Source organism: Epinephelus moara, chromosome 8 (genome assembly GCF_006386435.1).
Source record: "Epinephelus moara isolate mb chromosome 8, YSFRI_EMoa_1.0, whole genome shotgun sequence".
NCBI lineage: Eukaryota > Metazoa > Chordata > Actinopteri > Perciformes > Serranidae > Epinephelus > Epinephelus moara.
The window spans coordinates 17,258,645-17,271,265 of NC_065513.1; the positions used below are offsets into that span (position 1 = coordinate 17,258,645).

The window sequence follows — 12,621 nt, forward strand, 5'->3', positions numbered from 1 at the left end:
CTATTAGATTAACTACCAACTAATTTGATCATCCATTAATCGGTTTGAGTAATTTTTTTAGGAAAAAAAGTCAAAATGTCTAATTCCAGCTTCTTAAATGTAAATATTTTCTGGTGTCTTCACTCCTCAATGACAGTTAACTGAATATCTTTGGATTGTGAGCTAAACAAGACATGTGAAGACGTCATCTTGGGCTTTGGGAAACATGAATTAATATTATTCACCATTTTCTGACATTTATAGATCAAACAACTAATCAATTAATTGAAGGAAAAACTCACCAATGAAAAACAATCTTTAGTTGCAGCCCTACTTTTTTCTGATGTATTTTGCATTTTTAAATAGTTTCTGCATTTTTATGAAATCACTCTCCTTCTTTTCTGTTTATAATTTCTCACCATTTCCTCTGTTTGATGAGTAGAAGTTGTGTATTGCACATTGCCAGGTAAAATACACACTCATATGTTCACAAGCTTTGCCTCAAATGTCATGTAGTTTGATGTACAGTATTCCCATATGGTACATGAAACTACAACATTGTAGTTGACTGTCAAAATGCACCATAAAATAGCTTGGTAGTTACTGCAGCTGCTTTTGCATAATCCAAACCACAGTCCAATTTATGAATGAGTAACTTTAGAAAGTGATGAGTAGACAGAATACTACGGGCACAGCAGCAGGCTCCCAGAATACTATGGGCCTTCTGCGTGGAGACACACAGTAAACACACGGACGCTCTTTTGGCAGCAGTCATTATGTGGCTTGGATGGTGAGATTGATGCTTTCCATGATTGAGGAAGCCTGGGGATTTGGTGGGAGCCGAGTAGCACTGTGTGGTGAGGAGACAGAAAGCCAAACTAAACCCGTAGCTGGCCTCCCAGTGTCTTGGCCATAGAGTGAATGGGAGAAGACTATTCAGGGGGTCATAAATCAGTCCGCCCAAAAGACTTGGCTGCTCAGCCTTCAAGCCACTTACAGGAGACGCTTCTTAGCTGTAATCCTTTGCTCAAATGTGCCATGACAGACATTAGATCCTCTACAGTTTCCTCTTGCACATCTTGCTGTTGGTGCTTGCACTGTAGTGAAATCTCTGAACTCAGCACTGACATTACTTAATGTATTACTACATTCATTATAAACAGTCGACAGTCTAAAAGTTATATGTTTCCTTTTTGTATGATGTAATTTCCCCAGACACCCAGGGTTTGATGGCAGAGGTTAGCATCGCTGCTAATGATGGAATAAGAGGAGTCATTGAATGGACAAACACCATGTAAGAAATGCACCCACCAATAACACATTCTTTATGTTGATTTGTACATACTGTTTTTTAATCATCCAAATGTGTTCTTGTTGCCAGGTTTGAAGTGAATGAAACAACAGGAGTTTTGACTCTAGTGGCCTACAGGAACAAGGGGACGTATGGGAATGTCTCTCTCCTCTTCTATGCTCAGAACCTGGAAGCTCAACAGGGACTGGACTACAACACCAGTGAAACGGTCAGCCATACACACAAAGTCACACACCCACACATACATACTTACACAGCACATCATGTACTTGTAGTAGCATGAATATCTAGAGGGGCTAAGTCAAGAGCAACTGGGCTCTTCACTTCTGAAGAAGATGAACTGAAGAAGCCTTTTGGTCGAGAGAAAAAAAGGTTTTCAAGAATCTGAGGCAAGTCCAGTTGCCGTTGACTTAGCCCCTCTAAATATACCATTACTTGGATGACTGAGAGACTTCATAGACCTGTGGTAGCATGAAGTGTTTAAACTGAAAACCCTTCTGTTCACACAGATGCTTCATTTTGTTGATGGCGAAAGGCACAAGTTTGTAGAAGTGCAGATCATCGATGACGCCATTCCAGAGGGAGCTGAGAGGTTCCAGCTCATCCTGTCCGAGCCTTCTTCTGGACTGGAGCTGGGAGCCAATACCACAGGTAGATAGCAGGGCAGAATAGAAAACAATAGAATTTCTGAAATGTCCAAGGAAGTGAAACATAAGCTTCCAGTGCACAGTTAAAATATGAAGTACATAATATGCAATTCATGGTCAAGACTTAGTAAAGATTTCTTAAGGGCAGTTAGATAAATTAACAACATGTGAGATAAAGGAGGTCTCATACCATGGCCATAGAAAATACTTGTTTCTGATTGGCTGGCAGCAGATATTATAGGATTTGTATGGGAACAGTTATTGTATATCTCTGTTCTATATAAATGGGCAAGTTAAATCAAACTGTAGGTAACCAATAGCCACAGTGTATCTCTCTCATGGCGTTCCTAACCATGAATTAACAGACTGCAAACACACTTAAAAAACTGAATGACGTTTTAAACGTAGCCAATTTTTTCAACAGTTGGTGCTTATGTATGAAGGTAACAGTGAACAACGAGGTGACAACAAGGTATATGAAAACAAAAGGACAGCATGTTGTGTACTGTTGCTTACTTACAATAAACCTATCAATTTATTTTGGGTCATAACAGTTACAGAAACTGAAACAAAGGAACACTTTAGTCAAAGAAAAAAGAAAACTTAATTTCCATGTGCAGTTTTATATTTGGCGGTATGGCTCTGTTCTGGGGCCCCTCTGCCTTTCCTAAGCCTACACAGAAAGCCTCTTTCACACACCTACGTGGAAAGCTTTAGGCAGAGAGAGTACACCTCTCTGCCCTGCCATGCGCCTACATGGAAAGCCATAAGGCAGAGAGAGCACACCTCTCGCCCTTCCATGTGCCTACATGGAAAGCCTAAGGCAGAGAGAGCAGTAGCAAAGACCCCTGGGAACAGAACAGAATAGCATCAGTGACAAACAGAAATGACATCGAAAAGTCAGACACAACATGAAAAGGAGGAGCTGGGGTGGGGGCGGGTTGCAAAGCGGCTTGCAGAGGAAGCAGCAACAGTAGGCAGGCCAACAGTAGGCAGTTTAAATAGGGCGCCCTGAATGAGATTTGTGAAACACAACAGTATTAGTATTATGAAATTACTGTTAAATTTATAAGAATTGACTGCTGATTTGTTCTCCTCTGCCTATACTGCACGTAACTATGATATTATTTTGCTAAACTTCATCTGTATTTTTTCTTGTAGCAACCGTGAATATCCTGGCGAGTGACGATGGACATGGTGTTATTTCCTTTAACACCAGTGAGCACTTCTTATTGATGGAGCCCACGTCTGTGTCTGGGCTGAGTGAGAGCGTAGCCACCCTGTACGTGGTTCGTAACCCTGAGGAAGGCACATTTGGCACCGTAACTGTTCAGTTTACAATAACTGACGCCAACGGGAGTCTAGCAGAGGATGATTTGATGCCAGCACAAGGGTTTGTGGTGCTAGAGGATGGAGTCAGATTTAAGGTGAGGGAAAGTAGATTTTTACTGGTTATACGGCAATAAAAACATGACAAAACATGTATAGTGTTAAAGAGCAATTTTTCTTTTCCATTGCTCTTAAAGCTTTAAAATTTTACTGTATAATACATTGTAGTAGTCTTTATCTAATCTTTATGTGTTGTTTCAGATGCTGGAGATCTGGGCAGTACTGGATGCTGAGCCTGAAGTAAATGAAACCTTCACAATAACCTTGTCCAGCCCAACAGGAGGTGCACGGCTGGGTGACCAACTCCAAACTCTCATCACCGTCTTGGAGAACTTGGCTCCTTCTGGCTTGTTCCGCATCGGACCTACTATGAACAGGTCTCAATACAATTGTACCAAAGGATCTCAAATCTAGAATAGCCTAAACACTGGTAGTATTTAATGTCATATGTACGTGTGGCTGTAAAAATGTGTCTTATTCTATGTGTGTTTGTACAGAACTAACACAGAGGTGGTTGCTGATGAAGGCGGCAGAGCAGTCTTCCTCACCGTGTCTCGCAGTAATGGTCTGGAGTCAGCTGTCAGTGTGGAATGGGAGACACAGTCTGACACAGCTATTGCCTCTGGTGAGACCAACAAATGTCTTAATTCAAAGTCACCTCAACTCCTTGAACACTCATAAATGCTCCTCTTTTCTTCTGCTGTTCCTTTAACCCTTTGTCCCTTCCAGTAAGCAATTATGATTCATTTTTCTCCTTATTTTCTAGAGGGTCACCTCCCAGTGATGGGTGTGTACCAGAGCTTTGAGGACAACCCCACCTCTTCTTGGTGCTCCCTTCCTGAAGGCCCTTCCTTCCTGGCTATGAGGCTGGATAGGAAGCCTGTTGTTGGATCATCCCACACCTTGGCCACTCTTTATCGGTGGCAGGGTGTTTTTGTACCAGTAGAGGTAGGCTTACAATAGCACTGTCCTTCAACTAGCACATGATGCTCTTACATACTAAAACATCCAGTAGCAATGAGCCCAAGCAACAAGCTAATTATGTCGTTAGCATAAAAATCTCTCTGTCTTTTGGTCATTACAGTCTGTTAGGGTTCAGGACCCCAGCAGCTGTGTGGGCTTTGCAGTAAATGGCTCTACCTACATAGGCATTACACATAGTGGTCCTCCCTTCTCCCCTGCTGCCAACCTCAGCATCTTCAAATTGCAGAAGGACCTCAACATCACGTTGGTATGTATATAAACTCAGTCCTTGTACAACATTGCTATCACGTTTTTGTATGTTACCATAACACAGTGGCACTGTCTTGTATTATTGATATATGATTTGAGACAATCTGATTTCTCTAGGAACAAACCTTAGGCATTGAAGCTCTGGATGTGAAACACTTCTCCACCGAAGGCAGAGATTATCTGATTGCATCAAGCCAGGTGAGGCTGACTGTCCCACTGTTTAGACCGATATCTAATTGTTTTTAATTATTTCAAGATCATGAGGAATTTCAAGCCTAACATGACTAAAATCAGGTTTTGTTTCATGCCACAGATTTTTGTTTGGACTGGAGGCTCCTTCACCCTCCTCCAGACTCTTGACCTCGAACAGGACATCCTCAGTGTAACTCCATTCACTCGAGCAGGCGTTCCCTACCTGTTAGTGTGCGTAGACAGACAGACTGTCAGCTGCTCTTTGCTGCAGTGGAACAATGGAAGATTTCAGAATCCACAGTCACTCCAACTCACTGGCAGAGCCGTTCAGGTGGAGGCAATCAACACCAGAGCAGACGACACTCTCCTGTTGGTTGTCATTGAAGGTGAGCTGTTTTGCTTTGATATCATGATTGAATGCTGTGGGTTTTTCTTGCACGTTTAAATAACTACTGTCACTCTATGTATTTGAACACAATTAAACTGGTAAGTTGAAAATATACGAGCTTGTTAACTTCAAAGGTTTGTGGTGCAGAGATTACATATTTAAAAATGGCCCAGAATAGGAGTCAAGTGCTCTTAGTCTATGGTGTGCTTATGGGTTGGTTGTGTTTTTGCAATAATGAGATGCTGTTTTCTGTGGTTGTTCTCTCAGTGTACTTTCTAGTGGATTTTGCAGCGGTTAAATGTTGGTTAGCACAGTACAAACAAATCGGTGATACTTTAGAAGGCGCACAGAAACTACGTGTCTGTTGCAGACAAAACAGCCTTGTTCTGTTGTCTCAACTAAGATGACAAAATTCACAGTGCAGGCCAGATCATATATTTATACTACGCTCTGTATATTTTGATGAGACATAATCCCTCTGAGTCTGCAAAAGTGGTGAGTTTCCTTGGTTCAGACCTGTTGTGGGTTTACGGGAAAGGCCTCAGTGTGGAGCAGAGCAGAGCCACAGAGGGATTCGGAGGTTGTAATTTGTCAGTCTTGGGTGTGTCATTCAAACCAGTCCTTACTTTACATAAACATGCTATTCTAGCATGAGAGCACGTTAATCAGCATTTGTTTCTGTGCATTCCTTTTTCTTTCTCCAGGTCTCTCTCCATCCTGTGAGGTGTTACAGTGGAGCTCGGGGCAGCCTTCACCGCAGCTTTATCAGTCCATTCCTCACCCAGGCCTCACCTCTATTCACCCCTATACAGCTCCTTCTGGGATCAGTAAGCTCAAATGGCATAAGCTGCTTTGTTTCAATCTGTATCCAGTTATGTTTGAACATTGACCAGACCTTTTCCTTCCTCATAGCTTATGTCCTGCTAGCTGGAAGAAATGGCTCATCACTGTACTCCTGGAGGTCTGATGTCGACCTGTTTGCCATGGTCCTGAGGGCCCCTCCAGCCATTAGCTTCCTTTCTCTCATGGTCTTGTCGCTCAACACCACCAAGACCCTCTTGGCTTCCTCTGAAGAGAATAGCTCCACTGTTTACGAATTCACTTCTGTCTCCAACCAGTCTGACTTCATACCCAGGTACCCAAATTGCTTTTAAAAGTCACTAACAGACTTGTTTTGCCCAGAAAAGCAAATCCTGCCTAAGGAGAAATAAGACATAAAGAAAGTTAAGTAATGCCTGATATGTCTTTCTTTATTTTCTCACATTCAGTTTTGGGGAGTTGCACTTTGCACCAGGTGACAGCGAGTTAGAGATAGCAGTGAACATTGTAGATGACGACATCCCTGAGGAGCAGGAGCACTTCCAGGTCAGCCTGAAGAATCCAAAGGGCGGGGCTGAGATTGGATTTGGTGGTCAGGTGACTGTCATTGTCCCAACCAACGATGATGCCCATGGGGTCATCGGCTTTGCTCAGGTAAGCACATACAAATTTTGATATTAAACAGCTTGTGCATTTGTCTGTCGTGTTAAAGGGAAAATTCACCATCTTTTATGTGAGTGTCCAATCATTGTTAATGGCAAATGTAGTCAATCTAAGCAATAAAGTTCTCAGTGCGTGCTATACTGACAGAGGAAGCTGAGTTCTCCTTCTTGCTGGGCCGTGCCAGCAGTGCCGACATGTACCAAGAGGTTTATAAGTTCTGCCTGTACTTCTACAGGTAAAATGAAAAAACAGCAGCACATTACCGCTTCACTTTCACTTTCTGTTTTTTTACCTTTTACAATAAGAGCCCAACTAAAATTACTCAGAGCATTTCACTAAGAGGTAACTCAACAAAATAGCTTACAACTGCGTAAGGTGACAGAAACACTCACTCAATGGTTATCTGCTGTCTCGGCCCTGCTGGTCCGGATTGTCTTTTCCAGTTTATCTTTGGAAACCTGAAGAAGGTTTCCAGCCTACCTCTGTCCAAGTGAGGAGGAACTTTGATGCATGGTAACATCATACAACTGTTCTCGTGGGGCTCTTGCAGCGTTGGCAACAGTATGCAACAAAAACAGCCCTTTTAGCAGAGGCACCACCAGTCGATGTTTGCTCTCAGCAGCCCAGGTTCTGAAGGCTTTCCACCACAGCTTCAGCGTCTCTCCAGTACAGTTCTTAGGCCATATCTACTGGCTTGAATAAATACGACTGAGCCATAACACTGATGATATGTTTGCTTTGCATTTGCAATACAATTGAAGAGAGCAAGGAAGTTCTGGCTTGGAGGCATTAAGGGCACGGCCCCTGGCTACCTGGAGGAGATATCCAATCTGTAGTTCTTCCTGCCCCCAACTACGTCACTGTCACATAAGATGACTACGCTAGATGTGGAAATGTAAACAGCTTTTGCGGCTGCTGAACCCAGCTTTCTCAGTCAATATGCCTTCATTGACAACATTTACCAACAACACTGACTGGACATCCACATAAAAGGTGTCACATTTTCCCTTTAATTAGTCGTCATGCTACAGTCATTTCTTAAAACCTTAAGGTATTCTTAAGTATTACCAAAAGCTATTGTAATACAGAAATGTATTGTCATTTCTTCTCTGCAGAATTCCCTATCTGTGGAAGTGGAGGAGTTGGAGCAAAATAATCAGATTTCCCTCAGTGTGGAGAGGAAAAGAGGGACTTTTGGCCGACTGACTGTCCACTGGGCTGCCAACGGCAGTCTGGCAGACATTTACCCCACTTCAGGAGTGGTGAGTAAACCTTGCCCTCCAGTCATACTTAAGAAACATTATTGTATATATTCGCAGCATATTAGAAAATGAAATGCTCACCAAAATGGGAAAATTAAAATGTAATGTCTCAAATTTGTAGGATCAAGTAATAAAAAATGTTTTGATATCCTAGGTTACATTTTCCGAGGGCCAGTCGGTGGCCATCATCTCACTGACTGTGATAGCAGATGGTGTCCCAGAGCTGAGGGAGAATGTCACCATCGCCCTCATAGATGTCACCACTGTGGGGCTGCAGGACCTTGGACAGGCTGCGGTCATCGACAAGCAGCGGGCGCAAGCTCTTCTCAGCATCCTACCAAATGGTTCTCCCTACGGGGTGATTGGATGGCATCTGGACTCCCAGTTTACACTAACACAGGAACCACAGAGTAAGGGTAGAATTTATGTCACAAGACATGAATACATGAGTGATGATTTGTCAGTATATGTGTGTTGTTACTGGATCACAGTGCAGCGGAGTTTTAGTTTGTGTAATGAGTTTACATTATTGTTAACCTATTCAGAGATATCCACCAATTGTGGTTTCTCTTCGGCCAAGAAACAGTTGCTGTGAGTTAAGCTGGTCGCTGAATACCAATCGTTCTTATTTTTGGATGAGTTTCTTAAGTAGCTTTTACAGTAATCACACTTTGAGATTTACTGTAAAGGAGATCTGCAGTGATTTCCAGGATGTGAAGTATTTCGGATTTGTCTTAATCGGTGTGTTGGAGGCTGGCCTAAAATGTCAGAGAAGTCCAAACATGAGACTTGCATACCTTTATACCGTCCTTCAAATATTATTTAACTTAACTTTATGGGATTTTGTTTGATTTAGTTTGTTATTGCCATCATCCATGACATGACAGGTCTTTGTAAATATAATTTCAATGCAATCTTTTAACACTGATTTATGTAATCTCTCTTTTCTCCCATTCTGCAGGGTACCCGGTCAATGTGACTCTCTCAATAGTGAGGGAGCAGGGCTCTTCAGGTGAGGTGGAAATCCATTACCAGACCAGCCCGGCCCTGTACCAGCCCCCATCTAACCAGGCCACTGCAGGACAGGACTACACTCCCAAAGACAACACCATCATCATGATAAATGGTGCTACTGTGGCCCTTGTCACTGTCACAATCCTACCGGTAATGAAAAGAGCATTGAGTCCTTTTATCTACTTAGCATGTAAAACCAAGAGGGCAAGTATAAGGAAAAAGACTGAGAGCATACAATCTTAATCTCTCCCATCTGAGATAAGGGATAATACATTTTCTTGCTCAGTCTCAGCCACAATTTTATCTAACACCTCCCACACTCACGCCCATTCAGGCTTGTTATGTATACTCCTGTTCTTTTGCCTTCAGGATAAAACATGTGTACTCTAACCAGCCCTGTGACTGTGCAAAGACCAGCCTTTAAATGCCAGGCGTAGGCCGTTGCTAGAGGGATACATTTAAGATTTCATCTCCTTGTCTCCTTCTGTTACATTTATCCAGAATTAACTATGAACCTTCAATAAATTATGCCTTTTCTTATCTATCTTATCAGTCTTTCTCACCCTTGCTATATAAATTATGTGTTAAGATAGAGAGAGCATGTTTGTTTTTCTTTTATTTAGTGTATGTCTTCATGTTTGTTTTGGAAGGATGACATCCCAGAGCTGGCAGAGAGTTTCCTGATAAATATCACCAGTGTGGAGCTAATTAGAGGATCAGTGGGAGCAGGGCAGCCCAGTGTGAAGAGGCCTGGTATGGAAGTGGCAGAGGTCACCATCCAGGAGAATGATGACCCTCGAGGGATTCTACAGTTCAATGTTTCTGAGGTGAGCGCAGGGTCATCTCTGTGACTATGACTTGGACATACATTTTTAATGGCGATTTAAGAATTTATGTCTTTGTACAGTTCTCAGCTGATGCAGCAGTGACACATCTAATCTAAAAGACTACATAGAAATTTAACTACTAATTACATTCAATATAATGAAACAAATATTTTGTCCAGGATATCACTGGAAGCGTGCTGGCATATGAGTTGCCACCACCAGACAACATCCTCAGTCTGTCAGTGGTGCGACTCGCTGGTACAACTGGAAGACTGGTCCTGTACTGGGAGGCTCAGCCAGTCACTGCTGATCTTAACGATTTCAGTCCCACATCTGGGAACATCACCTTTCAAGATGGGCAGGTAGACAAATAAACTGTTGTTATTTGAAATTAACCTACATTTGATTTCACGTTAAGCCATGACATGAAGCTGTCCATAGATTGTTGCATACAGCTTCCAGGGTGTCAGCTTGTGTTTATCCGTTGTTATTATAGAGCGAAGCCACCATTGCCATCACCATCTTGGATGACGAACGGGTGGAGACTTTGGAGACCTTTAGAGTGGATTTACTGCGTGTGATTGGTGGTGCTCGACTGGGAGAAGTGACATCTGTAACTGTCAGCATTCCACCCAATGACTCACCTCTCGGACGGTTTGGATTTCAGGAACTGGAGGTGAGTCTAAATAACTTACTGTACACTTAAGGACACTGTCTCCATCAACAGGGTTCATTTTCATTTACTTTACTTTTTCATTATCACAAATAATCATCTCTCTTAGGTTACTATTAGTGAGCCAGAGTTTGCGGATGATCCGGCTGCTGTGGCAACGCTAGCGGTGCTACGCAGTTCAGGAGGCGAGGGTTCAGTGACTTTGGCGTGGCAGCTGGAAGACCAGGCTGCAGATGACCTCTCACCTTTTAATGGAACTCTTGTCTTCACTGAGGTACAGTATAACAGGGCTGTGTCACTGTCCCACCATATATTGTTACATTATTATTTATATCGAATGATTTAAGTAGCCTGTAATAAGAATTTTGAGAAATATTCTATCTTTTATCTTTATGTGCTACACACATTACGCTGCATCATGAGGTCTGATATACTTTTCATACTTTACAGACTGACTCTATGAAGACGTTTGTGATTAGAGCCCTCGCTGACACTGTACTGGAAGGAGATGAGCATTTCACTGTCTGGCTGTTTCCTGCCGAGAGTGGTGCTGTCATCGACCCCTTAAATGGTCTGTATTTATGAAAAAAACTTCAGCGCATCACTTGATTGAAAAAATATACCGTCTTCACTTACTGTGTCTTCACGCACTCCTCTAGGCATGGCCACCATCACTGTCAGGGCAGACAAAGCTGCCCTGGGGATTATTGGAATAGAAGAGTCTTCCAGGAACATCCTCATCGGAGAGCCTCAGGGAGATTACAATGGCAGTGCAGTGGTCAGGTGAGATAAACATCAAACTGTATTATGCACCTGGGGAAATAAACAAGAGAGCCTCCATTTATTGATTAAGAATGTAAATGTTAAAATCCTTGTGTATATTTGTGTGTACCCCCCAGCTTTGTGCGTGGGCCAGGTGTGTTTGGGGAGGTCCAGGTGTACTGGAATATCACTCCAGCTGTCATGTCTGAGTTTGAAGCGATCTCTGGCACTGTAACTGTGAGAGACAGACAGTCTGCTGCCACAATTATTCTCAAGGTATTGAATGATATCGATTGTTGATTTTACAGCAAAATGTGGTGTATCAAGGCACCACAGGATACACATATGCAGACCAAAATGCATCATAATAATGTCTTTCTATGTACTTTCTATAAAAATGTCCCTGTCACATGTATCATGACTACAGGCCCTGGATGATGAACTCCCTGAAGAGCGCCGTGAATATCAGCTTACTCTGACCTCTGCCACCTCTGGACTGGAAATCAATCCCATAGCCAAGCATGCCAGGATTGTTATGGTAGCTAGTGACAACCCCTACGGCCTGTTCTCCTTCACCCAGCACCAGCTTACTGCTTCCGAGGAGGAGGGAATGGTGAGGTCAACAAAATGAGACTGATTCATACACAGATCTGATATATGCTAGAGTGGGCTCATTCATAAATAAGGTTGTGTATACAAATCTAACCCACAGCCATTTGATTTTCTCTTTTAACTGCAGGTGAATGTGACAGTTAATCGCTCCTTTGGCAGTCTGGGCAGCGTGTGGGTGACCTATTTGACCTCAGGCAACACAGCGGTCACTGGAGTGGACTTCGCTCCAGCTGTAGGAAGACTACTCTTTACCCCAGGCCAGACCTCACAACAAATCACACTGTATATCCAGGATGACAGTCTTCCAGAGGAGGCTGAGATGTTCCTCCTCAACATCACTGAAGTGGAGCTCGTCAATGCCAGGTACGGCAACTTGATAGTTTGGAGTAGATAAACATCTTTGTTGGTTACAATGTTTATTATAGCTTCAATTGAGTGGTTGTTGCAAATGATAATTTAGGATCATTCATAAAATAAGCATTGCAGAACCTTCATTTTGACAAGATACTGTGTTGATGTGACTGTCAAATATTTCATGTCAGTGACCTCTCATTCTGTGTCTCCCTCTGGTGGTTAGTGCTGTGGACTACACAGTGAGGGAGTCGGGTCTCCAGCTGGACCAGCCTCCAGCTATAGGCGACATCTCTTCTCTTGCTGTTGTTATTTTAAAGAGTGACAATGCTGAGGGCATCATAGAGTTCAGGCAGGATTACACCAACATTTCAGGTAACATTCAAAACAAAGGCAGTTTGAAATCTAACTTGTGAAATGTGATATGTTCAAGCAAGGCAAACACACAAATAGAACTCAGCTGTGCTATCACACCATTTGATGCACAGTAAATATTTA

At 42.7% G+C, this 12,621-nt stretch overlaps 1 protein-coding gene across 2 annotated transcripts in view; it reads left to right on the forward strand.

Moving 5' to 3' along the window:
* Positions 1–12,621, forward strand: part of adgrv1 (adhesion G protein-coupled receptor V1) — a 131,112-nt gene that overhangs the window by 45,815 nt on the left and 72,676 nt on the right. For both annotated transcript variants that reach the window (XM_050050818.1, XM_050050819.1), the window contains exons 43-68: positions 1,195–1,273; positions 1,361–1,499; positions 1,801–1,942; positions 3,100–3,365; positions 3,529–3,704; positions 3,825–3,952; positions 4,094–4,275; positions 4,412–4,558; positions 4,678–4,758; positions 4,874–5,138; positions 5,845–5,967; positions 6,053–6,275; positions 6,409–6,613; positions 7,738–7,884; positions 8,039–8,294; positions 8,846–9,048; positions 9,549–9,725; positions 9,905–10,087; positions 10,222–10,401; positions 10,508–10,672; positions 10,849–10,969; positions 11,058–11,181; positions 11,298–11,436; positions 11,588–11,773; positions 11,900–12,135; positions 12,350–12,498. In XM_050050818.1, coding sequence (XP_049906775.1) covers positions 1,195–1,273; positions 1,361–1,499; positions 1,801–1,942; positions 3,100–3,365; positions 3,529–3,704; positions 3,825–3,952; positions 4,094–4,275; positions 4,412–4,558; positions 4,678–4,758; positions 4,874–5,138; positions 5,845–5,967; positions 6,053–6,275; positions 6,409–6,613; positions 7,738–7,884; positions 8,039–8,294; positions 8,846–9,048; positions 9,549–9,725; positions 9,905–10,087; positions 10,222–10,401; positions 10,508–10,672; positions 10,849–10,969; positions 11,058–11,181; positions 11,298–11,436; positions 11,588–11,773; positions 11,900–12,135; positions 12,350–12,498 — 4,422 coding nt within the window. The remainder of the gene's footprint in view (positions 1–1,194; positions 1,274–1,360; positions 1,500–1,800; positions 1,943–3,099; positions 3,366–3,528; positions 3,705–3,824; positions 3,953–4,093; positions 4,276–4,411; positions 4,559–4,677; positions 4,759–4,873; positions 5,139–5,844; positions 5,968–6,052; positions 6,276–6,408; positions 6,614–7,737; positions 7,885–8,038; positions 8,295–8,845; positions 9,049–9,548; positions 9,726–9,904; positions 10,088–10,221; positions 10,402–10,507; positions 10,673–10,848; positions 10,970–11,057; positions 11,182–11,297; positions 11,437–11,587; positions 11,774–11,899; positions 12,136–12,349; positions 12,499–12,621) is intronic.